Source organism: Phacochoerus africanus, chromosome 3 (genome assembly GCF_016906955.1).
Source record: "Phacochoerus africanus isolate WHEZ1 chromosome 3, ROS_Pafr_v1, whole genome shotgun sequence".
Taxonomy (NCBI): domain Eukaryota; kingdom Metazoa; phylum Chordata; class Mammalia; order Artiodactyla; family Suidae; genus Phacochoerus; species Phacochoerus africanus.
The window spans coordinates 129,138,426-129,156,579 of record NC_062546.1 but is presented as its reverse complement, the minus strand read 5'-3'; the positions used below and the strand labels follow the sequence as shown (position 1 = coordinate 129,156,579).

At 40.0% G+C, this 18,154-nt stretch overlaps 1 protein-coding gene across 2 annotated transcripts in view; it reads right to left on the bottom strand.

Moving 5' to 3' along the window:
* GPD2 (glycerol-3-phosphate dehydrogenase 2) overlaps positions 1 to 18,154 on the bottom strand; it is a 134,004-nt gene that overhangs the window by 12,196 nt on the left and 103,654 nt on the right. For both annotated transcript variants that reach the window (XM_047772655.1, XM_047772656.1), the window contains exons 9-13: positions 16,552 to 16,745; positions 6,213 to 6,347; positions 5,807 to 5,982; positions 5,125 to 5,256; positions 3,598 to 3,756 (exon numbers count right to left, since the gene is read on the bottom strand). In XM_047772655.1, coding sequence (XP_047628611.1) covers positions 3,598 to 3,756; positions 5,125 to 5,256; positions 5,807 to 5,982; positions 6,213 to 6,347; positions 16,552 to 16,745 — 796 coding nt within the window. The remainder of the gene's footprint in view (positions 1 to 3,597; positions 3,757 to 5,124; positions 5,257 to 5,806; positions 5,983 to 6,212; positions 6,348 to 16,551; positions 16,746 to 18,154) is intronic.

Genomic DNA, 18,154 nt, shown 5'->3' with positions numbered 1-18,154 from the left:
CTTTTAACCTTTTCTCAGAAGTCCAGCTTTCTAACCTTTAATTCTTTTTCCTTTGTTCTTTGTTCTCTCTAGACTGTCCGTGGTTCTCATTAATATTCCTATGTCTCAGATCCTGAGTGATAACTTTAGGTCTTTTATTTCTGTTACTTTGTTTGTTAAGGGGGATGGGAGAATATTTCAGAGAACATAAATCTGCTCATAAAATCTAAACTGAAGTTAAATCTGGTTTCTTCAGGAGGGCCAAACATAACTAGTTCACAGAGTTTTCTTCCTCCTTCCTACCTCCTACAGCCTGAATTCCTGGCACAAGTACCTTCCTACATATTCAAATCATTCCAACCATAATTTTTACAGGAACACATTATCCCCAATCCTTCTATATGGTAAAAATGATTGGCAGTAGCACAGGAATAAGTTTCATTCTGGTGTTGTTTCTGTATATAGGATTACTTGGACAAACCAAAACTCAAAACCGGAAGAGCTATAAACTAGTCCAGCCAATGCAGAGGCAGCAGGGCAGGGTGAGAAAAGGTATACTCTGTGATCAGAATACCTGGTTTCAACCCCAGTTCCACAATTTACTAGTTGTATGAACTCTGACCGGAACTTACCTCCTTGAGCCTGTTTCCTCAACTATGAAATGGGGGTAAGGTTATGCCTGACAAGAGTTGTGGTTAGGATTAAGGAGTTCTTATCAAACAGTGATTCTCAACAACAGTGCACTACATAGATGGCATTAAAATTGGAGGAGGAGTTCCTGTCATGACTCAGCTGTAACTAGTATCCATGAGGATGCGGGTTCGATTCCTGGCCTCACTCAGTGGGTTAAGGATCCAGCGTTGCCACGAGCTGTGGTACAGCACAGACACAGCTCGGATCCCACATTCCTGTGGCTGTGGTATAGGCAGGCAGATGCAGCTCTGATTTGACCCCTAGCCTGGGAACTTTCATATGCCACAGATGTAGCCCTAAAAAGGAAAAAAAAAGAAAAGTGGTGGCTAGATCACAGAGAGGCCCATAAACCATTGTAATGACTTGAGACTGACTCTGAGTAAAAGAGAGGATGTGTTAGCAAAGGAACTGTTAATTACCTGGAGTTCCCATCATGGCTCAGTGGTTAGCGAATCCGACTAGGAACCATGGGGTTGCGGGTTTGATCCCTGGCCTTGCTCAGTGGGTTGGGGATCTGGCATTGCTGTGAGCTGTGGTGTGGGTGGCAGATCCCGCGTTGCTGTGACTCTGGCATAGGCCGGCAGCTACAGCTCCAATTCAACCCCTAGCCTGGAAACCTCCATATGCCACAGGAGAGGCCCAAGAAATGGCAAAAAGACAAAAAAAAAAAAAAGGAACTGTTAATTACCAGTCCTTATCTTACCAACCCTGGCAGTAGTAGTTGATACAGTAGATGACCTTTCTCTTCTTAAAATATTCCCTCCTTTTTCTTCTGGGTCCCAACTCTCTTTTGAGTCCTGTCACACCTACTCCAACGTCACCAACTATTACTTTCTTGTTCTGGATTCTTCCTTCTCTCCCCAGCATCTAAACTCTGGAGTGCTCCAGGGTTCAGTCTTAGGATCACTTTTTGTCCTCTAACTGCACCAGCTCCCTAGTCCTGTGATGTCTTAATGACCAACTCAAATTTATATCTCCAGGGCAGACCTCCCTTCTGAATTTCAGATTAACAGATCCAATGACCTTTCTTAATTTTAATAGAATCACTGAAATTGTTAAAGCAGGGACACTGTTTGGGGAGGGGAGGCTATTATAATAATCCATGTAAGAGATGCTAGTAGCCTGAATCAGCAGCTGAGTGTCCTAACTGAACTCATGTCATTATTTGAAGATAAATATAAGGTTGGTTGATGGCTTTAGATCAAATATGAAACTAAGATTTAGGTCCTGGCAACCAAAAAGTGGAACAGGTATTTATGACATGGAGCAGTCAGAAATAGTAGTCGTCTGAGGGAGGCAGGAGGAGATCTGAGAAAGATGGTGCTGTGGACTGAATTGTATCCCCCCCCAAATTCGTATGCTGAGGGCCTAACCTCCAGTGTGGTAGGATTTGGAGGGGTGAGGCTTTGGAGATGTAACTAGCTTTGGATAAACCTTGTTAGGATTAGCACCCTCAACAGAAGAGACCAGAGAGCTTTCTCTCTCTCTCCCACCCTCTTTGCCCCATCTCCCCCTCCTCCTCCCTCTCCTTCTCTCTTCCTTCCTCTCTCTCTCTCCCTCTTCCCCTCTCTCTCTCCCTCCCTCCCTCCAGAAGGCAGCTGTCTGAAAGCCAGGAGGGAGGACCCCAGCAAGGAGCCCAACCATCTCACCTTGGCACCCTGATCTCAGATTTATAGCTTCCAGAATTGTAAGAAATAAGTGACTGCTATTAAAGCCACCCACTCTGGGGTATTCTGTTATAGCAGCCCAAGCAAACTAAGACACGTAGTGTTCAAGAAGGAGGGAGAAACCAACTGTGTCAAGGCTACTAACTGGTTGAGTAAAAGGATGACCTCGAGTTGACAAGTACAATGAGCAATGTGGAAGTGACTGATGAGGGTGACCATAGCCACTTCAGCAAAGTGGCAGCAAAAGAGCCTAAATGGAATGGATTCAAGAAAGACTGGGGGGAAGAAACTAAACTAATAAGCACAGAGAGTACTTTCTGAATAAATACATGTATGATACCTCTGTACATCATAATACTTTGGTTTAATTAAAAATCATGATGATCTTCTATTTATTACAAGAAGCCCAGGGCTGTATATGTGGGCATCTAACCATCACTGGCTTTCTTTTTTTAATTTGGGTATAAATATAAAATTTCAAATTACACAAGTCAATAAGCATTTGGTGGTCAGGCCATAAAACCACTATTTCCTACCAAAGGCAAACTTGCAGGAGTGTGAATTTCACTTCAGAATACATTCTAAGAATGTTTTCAATGAAATCCAGAAAAGGTTCTACCCACAATTGTTTTTATCTTACTTTTTTAGGAATTATGACCACAAATTTGAGAACATTTTTCTATAAGGGACTTTCCAAAAACTACCACAAAGAATATTTGGTTACAAGGATATTTGTTACAAGAATTTATTACAGCAAGGTATTTGTTGCAAGAATATCTTGGCAGTTTCCTAGGGCCTAACAATATTAAACACACACATAATACACATAGAAACTGGAAGAAAATCTGAAGTCACCATCAAAAACTATGTTAGCTTCTACTAACAGATTAAAACATTACAAGCTTATCATGTAAACTGGTTTTAATGACTTCCATATAATGGAATTCCCGTTATGGCTCAGCAGTTAACGAACCTGACTGGTATCCACGAGGACAAATGTTCAATCCCTAGCCTCGATGAGTTGGTTAAGGATCTGGCATTGCCTTGAACTGTGGTGTAGGTCACAGACGCAGCTCTGATCCCAAGTTGCTGTTGCTGTGGCTGTGATGTAGGCCGGCAGCTACAGCTCCGACTGGACCCCTAGCCTGGGAACTTGCATGTGCTGGGGGTGTGGCCCTAAAAAAGACAGAAAGGCAAAAAAAAACAAAACAAAACAAAAAAAAACTTAAAAATAAAAATAAAGACTTCCATATAATACCTCTTTTTTCGAATCATTCCAATTCAGTTCTCTTCCCATCAGTTCAACAATCCTGGGTAGGGCTTCCTCTGCTGCCTGGACATTTAGAAAGGCCAGGCGAGTCCGACGTGAAATCATGTCCACTGCCGTGCAGGCATACTCCTTAATTCCATATTTCACCTAAGTTGGAATTGAAGTAAAATGATTAATTTAGGCCTTAAAAAAAAAAAAGAAGGAAATAAAGTTTCACTTAAAAAAAAAAATCCTTGGAGTTCCTGTCGTGGCGCAGTGGTTAACGAATCCGACTAGGAACCATGAGGTTGCGGGTTCGGTCCCTGCCCTTGCTCAGTGGGTTAACGATCTGGTGTTGCCGTGAGCTGTGGTGTAGGTTGCAGACGCGGCTCAGATCCCACGTTGCTGTGGCTCTGGCGTAGGCCAGTGGCTACAGCTCCGATTCGACCCCTAGCCTGGGAACCTCCATATGCCGCGGGAGTGGCCCAAAGAAATAGCACAAAGACCAAAAAAAAAAAAAAAAAAATCCTTGCTTTGGAAAAGTTACATTTTTATTTACAAAGCAGGCATGAGACAAACAGTGACATCATACGAGTTCCCCATCTGTCTGCCAAAGAAGGTTTGGGAATTGGGACAAGTTGTACAAGAGTGAATGCCTTCTCCCTGAATAGAACCCAGCACAAACATGCAAATTCATCAGTTCTCATTTACCATCCACAGAAATCACCTCTTTGCCTATACATAGCATGGATATTGTTTACAGAGCTGAACAGGCAAAGAATGAGTATTGCAAAGTTACAGTCTCATCTCTTTAGGCTGTTCGAAGTTTTCTGTCTCAGAGTAATTAGAAGACAGAAGTCTTTCATTGAATCCACAAGCAAATGCTTACTGGATACCCATGGTTTAAGGTGCAGTGAATCATAAATATAGTGTCAAATCAAGATAAAGCATCAGGCAGCACAAATGTACAAAGTGGAGGAGCTAGAGGTTCTCAAAAGGGGCAAATGACTGTGAATCAATAAGATTTGGGATAGGTCCATGGAGGAGAAAGAAACGCGTATTTTCTATTAATGTTGATAGCATTATCAAAATCACTTCAGAGTTGACACTAAAATTTTGTAAATGAGGAGTTCCCGTGGTGGCTCAGTGGTTAACAAATCCAACTAGGAACCATGAGGTTGTGGGTTTGATCCCTGGCCTTGCTCAGTGGGTTAGGGATCCGGCGTTTCTGTGAGCTGTGGTGTAGGTTGCAGACGCAGCTCAGATCCTGAATTGCTGTGGCTATGGCGTGGGCTGGCAGCTACAGCTCCGATTTGACCCCTAGCCTGGGAACCTCCATATGCTGTGAAAGCAGCCCTAGAAAATGCAAAAAGACAAAAAAAAATTGTAAATGAAAGGATCTGTGCAGGGCAGACATTTTACTCCATGTTAGCTGATGTATGTACATTAAAACTTAGCCACATATAAATTCTCAATAGGATAGAGAATGCACAGATGAATGGCAGACAGGAAATGGCTTCGTGGCCATTCACATACCTCTGCTTCAATGTATGGAAATTCTGACACAAGGCGCACCCCAACGATGGGCCACCGTTTTCCCGTCACACTTGCCATCTTGGCCACCTCAAAAGCCTTGTCGCCATAGGTGGCGGCAAGATGCTGGGCCACCTAAGGAAACAAAACTATATCAGGCAGGTATTTTGAATATTAACAGCTTCTAGGTACAAAGCAAAAAAATGTGCATGCTTATCTTGTCAGTTTTGGATGGCCTGTAAGTAATAGTTCTAGGAGGGTATTAGATTTTGATTTTGTGGGAGGAAACTACTTGGGCTCGGAATGCTTACACCAGCACTAACTCTACTACACATGTGTCACTCTGTCAATGACTGATGAAGTTGCAGCTTCATTCTGCTCCCAAAATCACTTCTGAAGAACAGCCTTCCTTATGCTCAACAGATAAAGAATTTGGGAGGTCCTATCTACTAGAAACAAACCAAACTAACCCCAGATTCTAAAATAGAAACCAAAATGTGCATTGTTTTTTAGGCAATTAAAGCAAAATATATATTTTTTTTCTTTTAGTTCACTCCCACAAGCACACAGATAGAAACGAACCCAGCAATAGGAAACTCTAAATCAGGGAAGCCATATGGTTTTTCTGATTCTGTTACTGGCAATGGTGAGATAATGGTAAGATAATGTGGCAATGCATGCCCACCTCACTTTCAAGTCCATAATCCTGGACGAGCCTGATGTAGAGTGTGGGGCTCCAGTCTTTGCCTCCTTGAAGGAAAAGCCCAACTGTTCTACTTGGTCCTGCATTCAAATTGTGGGCCTTGACGGCAGCATTTATGGTATCTTCTGCCATAGATCGATAGGTTGTCCACTTTCCACCTACAAATAAGTTGATAAATAGTTTGTTACCACCCATTGTTTTTCTTATAATTAACCATTCATCAATTTATTATTAATAAAATTCACCTGTTTATAACAAATAAGATTTTACTCAGGATCAGTTTTTTAAAAATCCCTATTCATTTAAAAAAAAAAAGAGATCATGGTATGACAACTGAACTGACGATGCCAGCTGAAGCACACCCAAACACCAAGGTAACGCCCCGTACCCGCTATGGTGATGAGGCCACTCTCGCTGATGTCCACAACATGATTTCGGGAGATGGACTGTGTATCTGCAGACTTGGGGTCTGTTACAAGGGGACGAATACCGCTCCATGCTGCCAGGACGTCCCCTCTTCTCACTGGGAAGGAATGCCAAGGGTTAAGAGGATTGCTCAGAGACATCACAACAAAACTATAAGTAATAAGCAAGAAAGAGTTCAGGAAAAGGAACACATGAATATATACTTGAAAAGGGAGGAGAAGCCCTTAAGTAAAATAATTCAACGAGTGGACAAGTTACAAGAAAAACTTGAAGAATTATTTTTGTCACAAAAATAATTTGGATTAAAAAAAAAAGAAAAAAAAAAACCAGCAAAGCAAAGAACTTGAAAATCACTGACTAGGTCCCAAAGAGTAAACAAAAGAAACAAATGTTAGCAACCCTCAGCTGGGGCAATCTGGAATAATTACAAAGAACAAAAACAAAGCAGAAACAAAAACAAATGGAAAGATTTATGACTCATTACATTTTCTCCTAGACTCCTAGAATATATCTTGCTATCTCTTCTCAAGGAAGACAAAAATACTTATGAGGAGCAGAGGGCAGATTAGATTTCAGATCCCCTTCACCCCTTGGTTGTATGTTCTTGTACAGCAACCCTCCCTGTACATTTATACACAGAAGACTTTAAAAAGTATTTAAATACTTATCTAGCAGACTCTTGTGGAAAGATTCACAAAAATACTCTTTGAAATTTCTTGAATGTTGGACTACTAAAAAAACAAGCAAGTAAACAAAAAAACAAAACAAACAAACAAACAAAAAGTTCCCAAGTATAGGGAAAGATCCTAAAATCCTAAAACAAGTTATACTGGATGAAAATCTCTCCATCTTGATCTCAAATGAAAAACAGATTTCTGTAAAGAGAAAGTCAACTAAGGTAATCTGACAATCTGACATATTTTAGCATAGTTCCTTAAAGGCCACACTCTTAACATGACTATAATCTGAAAGAAGAGGTACCCCCACACTTTTACGGGGTTTTTAATCAAACCAATATCCAAACACTGCATCTGAAACAAAGGAAGAATAAACGTCAAACTGGTGAGGAAAGCCCAATGCTCCCAGTCTCGCTAAGTGGAGACCACGAGGCTGTCTTAATGCTGGGATTCCAGCCCTAGACCTTCCCTCTGGCGGGTGCATCCTCTTCAATAGGTTTAATCCTGGTGGCTTCCATGGAATGGGGGTTAATTCTTGCTCCACACAATTCCACAAAAGTCTTGTAAAACCTCAACACAAATCATGCAATATTTTAATCTTTACAAAAAGCTTAACTAGGAAATTACCACTATTTTCCATTAGAGTTCAAATTGCCCTCTGAGTCAAAAATAAAACTTAGCTGACCACTTAGAACGTCACTGTGGTCACTGCAGAGTCTGTAGTGTGTCTCTGAAATTCCTTAGATGGCCACGCTGATCAGGAATTTGGTTCCCATTCTTACAGCCTCCTGACTGATTTTAAAATTATCTGATGGAAAGTCAGACTTTCTAGAGTAAATTTAAAGCACATACAAATAATCTGTGTGGCAAATGCTTTACCTTTTCTGGTATAACAGGCAGAAAAATATATCCATGAAAGCCTATTGTCTGAAACAAAAAGACCAAACTAAAACATTTGAGTTTTCAGAAAACTAAATAAAACATTATGTATATGGAGACCATTTCTAGTTCTTACTCTTGCAATTGATACTCAAAAAAATGAAAAGAAAATACTGCTAGGGAAGAGTTCATAATGTGTCAGGAAGCTTCATTTATTTTAATGTATATCTTAGCATTCAGCTTTTTAGCCTGAGAATTATGAGATGAATGTTGGGATTATATTTATTTTAAAAGATACATTTAAGGATAATCAAATTTTAAGTCACATTTAACTATAAATCAGGCTTTAGGCCTCCAGCATATTTATGTTATTAGACCAGAGTGTGGTTGGATTTTGTTATCTATCATCTATCAGTTTTCTCCCAACCTTGAGATCTAATGATTTTTATTATTCAAAATGCCACAAATTGCTGCTAAAAAATAAAGCAGTTGTAACTCTCTACCATCCAAATTAAGAACTAACAGTCCAGGCTATGGGTATAATCTAGGCCCACAGGGCACAGCATAGCTAAACACATGAGACATGAATTCTCACCTCTTGTAGAAGAGATGGCAAGGAACCTAACAGGTTTCTCTCATTACTTATTCACCCACAGTGGAAACCCTTGTGCACTGTTAAACAGACTCTAATTAAAGTTCTCTTTAGAAAGAGAGTCAAAAGCAGTGGACAGACAGCAGAGAGAAACTTCCAATATTGCCAGGAACTGCCATGCCATATTGTCACCATGGAAGAAAACCATAAGATAGATACAGCCAACCAGGCGGGTGGTGGACTGAAGAGAAATAAGGGCTATGGGCCTTAGCCACTGCTCAGTCACTAAATTAATCAACTCATGAGCCTTCTTGTACCTGGAGATCTTTTACAACATACTACATTCCTTCCTTTTACAATAACAACAACAAAAAACCCCCACCAACTCAATGACTCTAATAAATTTCCTTCTCTAAGCGTCTATAGAAGTAACTCTAGCGCCTGTAGAGCAGCACCATTCCATATACCTTTTTGCAGTGATGGACATGTTCTGTCCCTTCACTGTCCAATGCACTAGCCACTAGCTGCAGGAGGCTGTTAAGCACTTGAACTGTGGTTCGCATGACTGAGAAACTCACTTTCAAATTTTATTTACTTTTAACTTTTTTTTTTGCTTTGCTTTTAAGGGCTACACCAGTGGCATATGGAAGTTCCCAGGCTAGGAGTCCAATTGGAGTTGCAGTCAATGGCCTATACCACAGCCACGGCAATGTGAGATCTGAGCCACATCTGCAATCTACACCATAGCTCACAACAACGCTGGATCCTTAACCCAATGAGTGAGGCCAGAGATCGAACCTGCATCCTCATGGATACTAGTCGGATTATTTCTACTGTGTTACCACAGGAACTCCCAATATAAATTTAAATAGCCACATGATATACACACATACAGGCTATGACATTGCATAAGGCAGCTCTAGAGTAAAACTGCCAAGTAGAAAATCTGACTTGTCCTGGTAGGTCATCAAGTTGGGTACTTGCACCCTGACCACCTTGCCCACGTCTCTGATGGAGCATCTTTTCAGTGAAATTTGATGGTACTTTCTTTGTTCATAACTATGTAATCTGCTATAATAGTATGCTTCCCTTCCCCAAACACTTGACTGTCATAACATGTTCCATATTTATCATTCGAAAGTAGCCTCCTCTCCTACTAATATCATGAGTCCAAAGAAATGAGAATATTTTTACTAAATTAAGTACTCCTATCCTCAAGTTCCTGCCTAGAAATTGGTTCTATCATTCAGGTTGTAGCCACGAGTGGATAATGAACATCACCTACTTTAACTAACTCTCCATGGTATAATACGTGAAGAAAATACCTCAACTTGAGGCCTTTCTGCTTCAGAGCTCAAAGATTCATCTTGATTTTTCTGGTCCTCACACTGTCAGGATAGCCAAACAAGATTCCATTACTGTTGAATCTTCCTCACCATGCTGAAAGTCTTCAGCAATGTTAATTCTAATATTTCTCAATACCTCAAATACTCCATCAAGGAGGGGGTCGTTTATAGTGATCAAAAATATTAAGTGGCATATTAAACTTCTCTGAACTTTTTATATCAAACAAGAGCTGACACTACAAAGTCAAAAGCAGGAGTTCCCGTCACGGCTCAATGGGTTAAGGATCTGCCGTTGCCATGAGCTAAGCTATCGGTGGCAGATGTGGCTCAGATCTGGCATTGCTGTGTCTGTGGTGTGGTCCCCCCAAAATCAAAAGCAATAATAGTTTGGCCTCTGACTTTAGGTTTCTAATGACCATATATTTAAACAAATTGACAATGCAACTGCTGAAGGTGACAACAATTCTCATTAAACATCACTTAATAGAGAGGCTCACCCAGATAGCACCCAGTTGATTTTTCAAGTGCCAGTTGTCAAAAAAAACCATGAGTACCTCCAGAGTGTATAAAAGTTCTAAGTATTTTCAGAAGGATAATGAAGAAATACAATAGTCCTTCTATCATCATGTTTAAGAATTTATTTTTATTATAACCCTGATAAATAACTCATTCAAGTTTTAGTATATATAATATATAAGGAATAAAATATAAATAGTAAAGTTCAATTTTTCACAGATTGTTGAAAAGACTAAATGTGGTATAACTGTTTCAAATTATAATTAATATTTTTTTGTTCTTAAAAACTTGGCAAGGTGAGTGTTGATTTTAAGAGTTAATAGGAAATGCAGCCCACAGGAAGTAACAATTAGGGGCCAAATGTGCGGTTTTGCTTCACATCAGTTATTCAGCCATACGTTTTGGGGTGTTCTTTCTCATGTTTGCCACTTTCAAAAAAATCACTAAAAAGCATGTGAAAATATCTAAATGAACACAGGGGAAAACAGTGTCAGAAATCAATACTTCACTACCAGCATGTTTAACCTGTGGAAATGAAGTGTTAATCACAGAAATAAGATACCATATTACATTTATAAACTAATGAAACTAGAAAAAGCAAAGCGCGTGACACTATAATTAAACAGCTGGAAGACATCCAAGCCTGTGTAAGTTGATAACCCTGGTACAATCTCTGGCAGTGAAAAGGCAGGTCTGCAGTGAGTTGATATGGCCAGCTCAGTTGTTAATTGAATAACAGGCAATCTATAAACACTACTAATTGCATATGTGAAAACCTGTGTACAACTAGAGAAGCTGCCTAGAGAAGCACTCCAGAAAAACTACATGGATAAAGCACTCCACAAATCTTCTGTCTCCCTCAATCCCTTTAAGTCACAGCTTAGTTTCGCCACTGCATCCTTCTGATTAACCTCTGCACAGCAGACTTAATGATACATTTTCCAAAAGATCATTTTTCTTCCTAACCCAATACACCCTGCACAACTATCAATTACCCATTTCAGAAAAGAACAAACAAGTAATCTAGAAAATTCAGCCTGTGAATGGAAAGCTCTCTAAATCGTGAAAGAAGACATGGTCTTATTCCCAACAGGCAAAATGCTTTTCAGAATTGTTCTGACGCATTTTGCAGAAGTGTGGCAGCTGCTGCGAACAGCATGGAGTGTTAAGATTTGACACTTTTTTTTTTCTTCTTAAGGATATAGCCATTTGGGGAGGCTCAGAAACTGTTGTCAGAATTTTACTTATTCATCCATTTAATAAATCCTTCTTTAAATGATGATTTCAACCCTTGTGAATACAAAACATTTCAATAGTATTGCTCTAGGATCTACACAAAGTTTTTCTTTTTAAAATCTGTAGAAGACACTACTTGGCCCAAGGGATTAGTTATGAAAAATGAAACCTCCTCTACTTTGACATTCAAATCCAAATAAGGCCAGTTGAGAGCTATCATTCTGAAGGTGTCAAGCAGCTTCCATGAAATGAATTGAGAGACTTAGTCCAATCCCCTAGTGGATATAATATCACATCATGCAATAAACTCAATTATCAGTTGGAACACTGCACAGTGTTTAGAAGCAAAAGTATTTTTAGAGCTCAACTGAAATGTACTCAACATCATCGCTCCAACACAAATGAGCTATGGGCAAAAAAACAGTCATTGGGCCTCAGTATCTTTATCTATAAAATGGGAATTAAAAAATAAACAGAATAAGGTTGTTAGGAGGAATCGAAGCGATAATACAAGCAATATGCTTAGCAGAGTGTCTAGCATAAAAAGTGCTCAGTAAGTTGATTTTTAAAAAATAAAGCATGTATTACATGCTTCAGACAAATGGAAAGATTAAAATATGTGTAGCAACAGCACATAGTCAAAAATCTACCAGTATAGAAGGGAATATCGGGTTTCACTTGGAAAAATGGGAATTTGAGTTTTTCACTTTAGATATAGACACACTTTCACTAATTAGCACTCTCCCAGGACTGAGGGTAATTCCTCATCTACTCTGAGGCCTTTGGTCCAGTAGTAGTAAGAATGAAATCATAAAGGATCACTGCTGATTGTTTTTAAAAGGATAATCTAAGTTGGAAAAGTATGATAGATGGTGAGCTCAGGGGATAAATGAAGTACATAAAAGAGTTGTCACCTCTGCTTTTACCCTGGATATTTTGCTATCTGAAGAATTCTTAATTTCAAAACTCCCAAGACCACCAGAGGAAAGGACTGAGTTACAGTGTTCAGATATTAATTCTAATCTACTTTTACCAAAACTCAAAATTGACAAAAACTTTTTGTTAGTTTCACCAATTAACCTGACTACTAAAAGGCATGTTAACTGAAAAGACCTCTATAGACCAAGCAGATCCCAACAGGTATTGCTAAGTCTTCCATTTATTAATATGCAGAATAAAAGTGGGAGGTACAGGCTCTATCTCTGTTCCAGCCCAAGGTGCATTTCACTGGAGGAAATCCCCATCCAGGACATGGGCACCGCGGCCTTTTGGAACCTAAACCTGCTTCTAGCACATCCAGCCTCTCAGCACGGCATATGAATGGTTGGATTTCTTATTAGTGCATTCGAACTTTAAGAATTTGGAAACTGTGGGAGTTCCCGTCGTGGCGCAGTGGTTAACGAATCCGACTGGGAACCACGAGGTTGAGGGTTCGATCCCTGCCCTTGCTCAGTGGGTTAAGGATCCGGCGTTGCCGTGAGCTGTGGTGTAGGTTGCAGATGCGGCTCGGATCCCGCGTTGCTGTGGCTCTGGCATAGGCTGGCAGCTACAGCTCCGATTCGACCCCTAGCCTGGGAACCTCCATATGCCACGGGAGCAGCCCAAGAAATGGCAAAAAAAAGACAAAAAAAAAAAGAATTTGGAAACTGGAATTTCCACTGTGGCTCAGTGGAAAAGAATCCAACTAGTATCCATGAGGATGAGGGTTCCATCCCTGGCCTCACTCAGTGGGTTAAGGATCTCTTGTTGCCATGAGCTTTGGTGTAGGTTGCAGACTTGGCTTAGATCCCGTGTTGCTGTGGCTGTGGCATAGGCTGGCAGCTGCAGCTCTGATTCAACCCCTAGCCTGGGAACTTCCATATGCTGAAAGCGCAGCCCTAAAAAGCAAAAAAAAAAAAAAGAGAGAGAGAGAGATTTGGAAATTGTCAACTACCGTTCTCTGCTCTTGAATTAATTTTATTTCCTGCTCTAAAAATCTAAACTCCCTGCCCTTTGGGCCCCCATATAAACCCACTTGTAACAAATATTATACCCAGATAAATGTGAAATGAAGCAAGGTTCATTAACAATTCATTAACAATAATACATTAAAATACCGTCATACCCAGATGAAGCTCCTTATAGACTGTAAAGGGGGAAAAAAGTATCAAGCTAAAACTGCAATACATTTTAAGTCTTTAAATATGGATATTAAACAGGGCATGACCATTTCCTAAAAAACTGTGAATGTGTGTGTGAAAGACTATAAATTTATCCACTATATCCAAAATGAAGTTATATCCATTACTTGAAATTGGAAGAAGCTAATTTTATACAATATGGATCGATTTATTAAATAGGAGATTCTCTGAAAACATTTTTAAATCAGTCTGTTTTATTTGTTTCTAAATGTGTGATCACATGATGAAAAAAAATTCTTTAGGGAAAAAGGATGCTAGTGAATCTCATCAAGCTGAAAACTGTGTTTTTGCAGGTCCTCCAAGGAGCCAATATTATAGGAGATACTGATATAAACAGATGAAGACTGTTTTTCAGAAAATCATAAACTGCCTACCTTAGTATAGAAAGATTTTCAAATTGCTACCAGCATCAAAAACCCTGAAAGCACCTATTACTAATTTTAAAACAATCATGAGTGGCATACTCGCTATATAACAAGCTTTGAGGCCAAATAAAGAATTCTTACCCCTAAGGAGCTCTAGGTGAGAATATATCTTAGACTGTCACCTATAATATAACATTGTGATATACTAGACCAGTGTTCTAGGGGGCTACAAAAGAAAGGTGGTTTCTGAAGTGTAAGTGGTATTCTTGCCAAGATGAGAAGTTGGGAGAAAGGGCATCCGAGAACAAAACTTCAACCTAAATAAACAAGGCATGAACGTTTTTGAGTGCAGGAGCTCATTTGAAAATAGGAAGTAATACAATATGATTAGACTACAGAATATTCAGAGGTGGAGTAGTAGAATATAAACTTGCAAAGACAAGTTTTGAAAAGGTTTAGATTCCATATGAGATAGTTTAATTTTTTTTCCTAAAGGTGAGGATGAGACATCAAAGGGATATTTTTGCACTTTAGAAAGAATTCTGATGGAAGGACTGGCCCCAGTAGGGACACAGAGACCTGATAAATGGAAGCCAGTCAGGGGGTCAATGCAACTGTTTGAGTGAAAAATGACACAAGTATGGACCAGCGCAATGAAAGTGAGAGAGGATTTCCATGATACTTCAGAGTGTGCAAGGATGGGAGTTGGGCTGGATGTGGAAAGAGAAGGATCAGCAAAGGATGCCCTCCCTTTCCAACCTGGGTGACTAGATGGAAGGAAGGCTATTAACTGAGATAGGGAATAATGTTGAGAAACTTCTGAAACTAGCCTGGATTTAAAAAAAAAAAAAAAGCAATATACCATATATGTCCATTGGAGACAATGTTATGATATCCATGTTAAAAGAAAGCATGCTTGGAGTTCCTGTTGTGGCCCAGTGGGTTAAGAATTTGACTAGTATCTATGAGGATTTGGGTTTGATCCTTGGCCTCTCTCAGTGAGTTAAAGGATCCAGCGTTGCTGTGAGCTATGATGTAGGTCGAAGACACGGCTCAGATCTGGCATTGCTGTGGCTCTGATTTGACCCTTAGCCTGTGGAAGTTCACAGGTGCGGCCCTAAAAAGATTAAAAAAAAAAAAATGAAAGAAAAGGAAGAAAGAATAAGAAAAAGAGCTAAAACATGCTCAAGTTAGCACTGGGAAAAAAAAGGTAAAATTTGGCTTTTTTTTTTTTTTTTGTCTTTTGTCTGTTGTTGTTGTTGCTATTTCTTGGGCCACTCCCGCGGCATATGGAGATTCCCAGGCTAGGGGTCTAATCGGAGCTGTAGCCACCGGCCTACACCAGAGCCACAGCAACGCGAGATCCGAGCCGCGTCTGCAACCTACACCACAGCTCATGGCAACGCCAGATCCTTAACCCACTGACCAAGGCCAGGGATCGAACCCACAACCTCATGGTTCCTAGTCGGATTCGTTAACCACTGCGCCACCACGGGAACTCCTGTTTAGGCCATTTTGGTTTTCAGTTACTGAGTTTCAATAAAATGGACGGTTCAGCTCAATTGGAGACCCTGGAACTGTGTCAGTGTGGGTTTAACGTTCAGATGTCACTGACAGACTTCAGTTTACTCTGGAGATCCCAGTGGATTCAAGACATCTCTCTTAGGTCAGCTATAAATTGCAGGATAACCCAAATTAATACTTACAGTATTAGTCCTGTTAAGGTAGCAACCCAGGTCCCCGTTCTTTTTTTTTTTCTTTGTCTTTTGCCATTTCCTGGGCCGCTCCCGCGGCATATGGAGGTTCCCAGGCTAGGGGTCGAATCGGAGCTGTAGCCACCGGCCTACACCAGAGCCACAGCAACGCGGGATCCGAGGCGCGTCTGCAACCTACACCACAGCTCACGGCAACGCCAGATCGTTAACCCACTGAGCAAGGGCAGGGACCGAACCCGCAACCTCATGGTTCCTAGTCGGATTCGTTAACCACTGCGCCACGACGGGAACTCCTTGGCTTTTTATATTAAAGCAAGTGTACTTATCTTTCCACATAGTAAATAGCTCACTAAATTTCTTAGAATATATATCTCTATCCTATCCTCTCATTTCTCTGATTAATTATTTCCTAGGGATAGCCTCGATCTATAAATCAGATCTTCCCAAGCTCCCAAGCTCTAGAAATCAGTGATGCAAACCTTTCATACTCTTCTTCTGGAAGAGCATGGGTGACCAGAACTCATATAATGGCACCCCAATCTTGCCACTAGAAAGGATCAGAAAAGGACTGTGTTTCATGTGGATGGAGAAAGTAGAGGAGAAAAAAGGCAACTTCTCCCTACTGTGTTATAACTTGGCCCTCATAAACCTTCTAGAAGTAGTCAGCATTAAGAGTTAGAGCAGGCTGGGTATGGAGATGAGTCAGTCTGGAGATATGGCAGCTACCTAGTGAGAGCTGGAATGGCTTGGGAGATACAAAAGAGGGAGGATAAACTTAAAGGAACGCAAACTTACCTTCAACATCACTACTCAAGTAGTTACGCACTTCATTCAAAATGAAGTTGATATCTTCTTCAGAAGGAATTGGATGGTTGGTAACATCAGTTGGAGTGTCAGTAGTGCCAGCTATAGTCATCTTTTGCCAGGGTAAGAAGAAAATAACTCGCCCATCACTGGTCGCTGGGTCAAGAAGTCCCATGCTCTCTGGGCTGGGGTAAAAAAAAAAAGGGTTATATATTTCTGAACTTAGCAGAAGTTTGATCTTAATCTGCATTCTAAAAACTATTTTAGTCACTAATTTTCATATAAACAAACAAGAAACACGTGAACTATTGCTTTTATTGCCACTACCCTAATCTAGAAATTCCTAAAAGAAAAAAAAAATTTTGGTAACAAAAAAGGAATAGAGCAAGTGTGATAATAATATTCCACAGCAGAACCATTCAGCAGTGCAAGGGGAGCTAAGTAAGTGGACTTCAATTTCCAGTTGTTTGGGTTTTTATATCCCTTGGATCACTCACATCAGATAATGTCAGCAGGATAAACTTCTATAATTTCTTTCACAATGGTCAATTAAGGATGGCTCTTCAACTTTTTTCCAAGTCTACGAAAAGCATTTTCCTGGGACATTTGACATTTGGCACATCTTTCAGTATAAGGTCTCAGAATTACATGAGGAAAAGTAAAGGGTCTAACTTTCTAGAAACTAAAATGTAATCAAAAAGTTCTTTACTTTTTTGTGTGTGCTTGAATAATCTTGTGCCACTTCACCATAGATGAGATTTCTTACTTTATTTCAATTTTACAGAAATCTCAAGAGGTGCATCCATGAGAAAAGGGCTCAGTTTTCTACCACTACTTAAATAACAATGTACTAAGGTAAGGAATATCTTAGCAATGAAAATCTTTAAATAGACAGAAGACACCAGTCTATCATGAAGGTTTAAGGATGCCTCTTTTTTTTTTTTTTTTTTGGTCTTTTTTGCCATTTCTTGGGCCGCTCCCATGGCATATGAAGGTTCCCAGGCTGGGGTCTAATCAGAGCTGTAGCTGCCAGCCACAGCCACATCAACACGGGATCCAAGCCACATCTGCAACTTACACCATAGCTCACGGCAACGCCAAATTCTTAACCCACTGAGTGAGGCCAGGGATCAACCCACAACCTCATGGTTCCTAGTCGGATTTGTTAACCACTGAGCCACGACGGGAACTCCAAGGATGCCTCTTCTGATAGACTACATAAAGGCTTCAAAAATATTAATCAAGAATTTTTACTGACACTCACTTCATATTCTAAAACCAAGCTGTAAAACACACTTGAAAGAATAGGCAACTGTAAATAAACATTAACAAAACCTATCCAATTGTGTTATTAAATCACTAGAAACTGTTGTTTTAATGTATCCATTAACCAATTAACCATTCTAAAATTCTGGAGACATCTTTAAAGCAGTGTGGGGAATCTGAAAGTGTCATTTTCAAATAGCTGGAACACTACAAGTCTTCAGAGAGCTGTTTCAATTTGACTGAACTTTTATAAGTAGCCCATGTTAAAGTTATTTTCTATAAATATATTTTCAGCTTCTATTAATAAAATGTCTTACATTAAAAAATA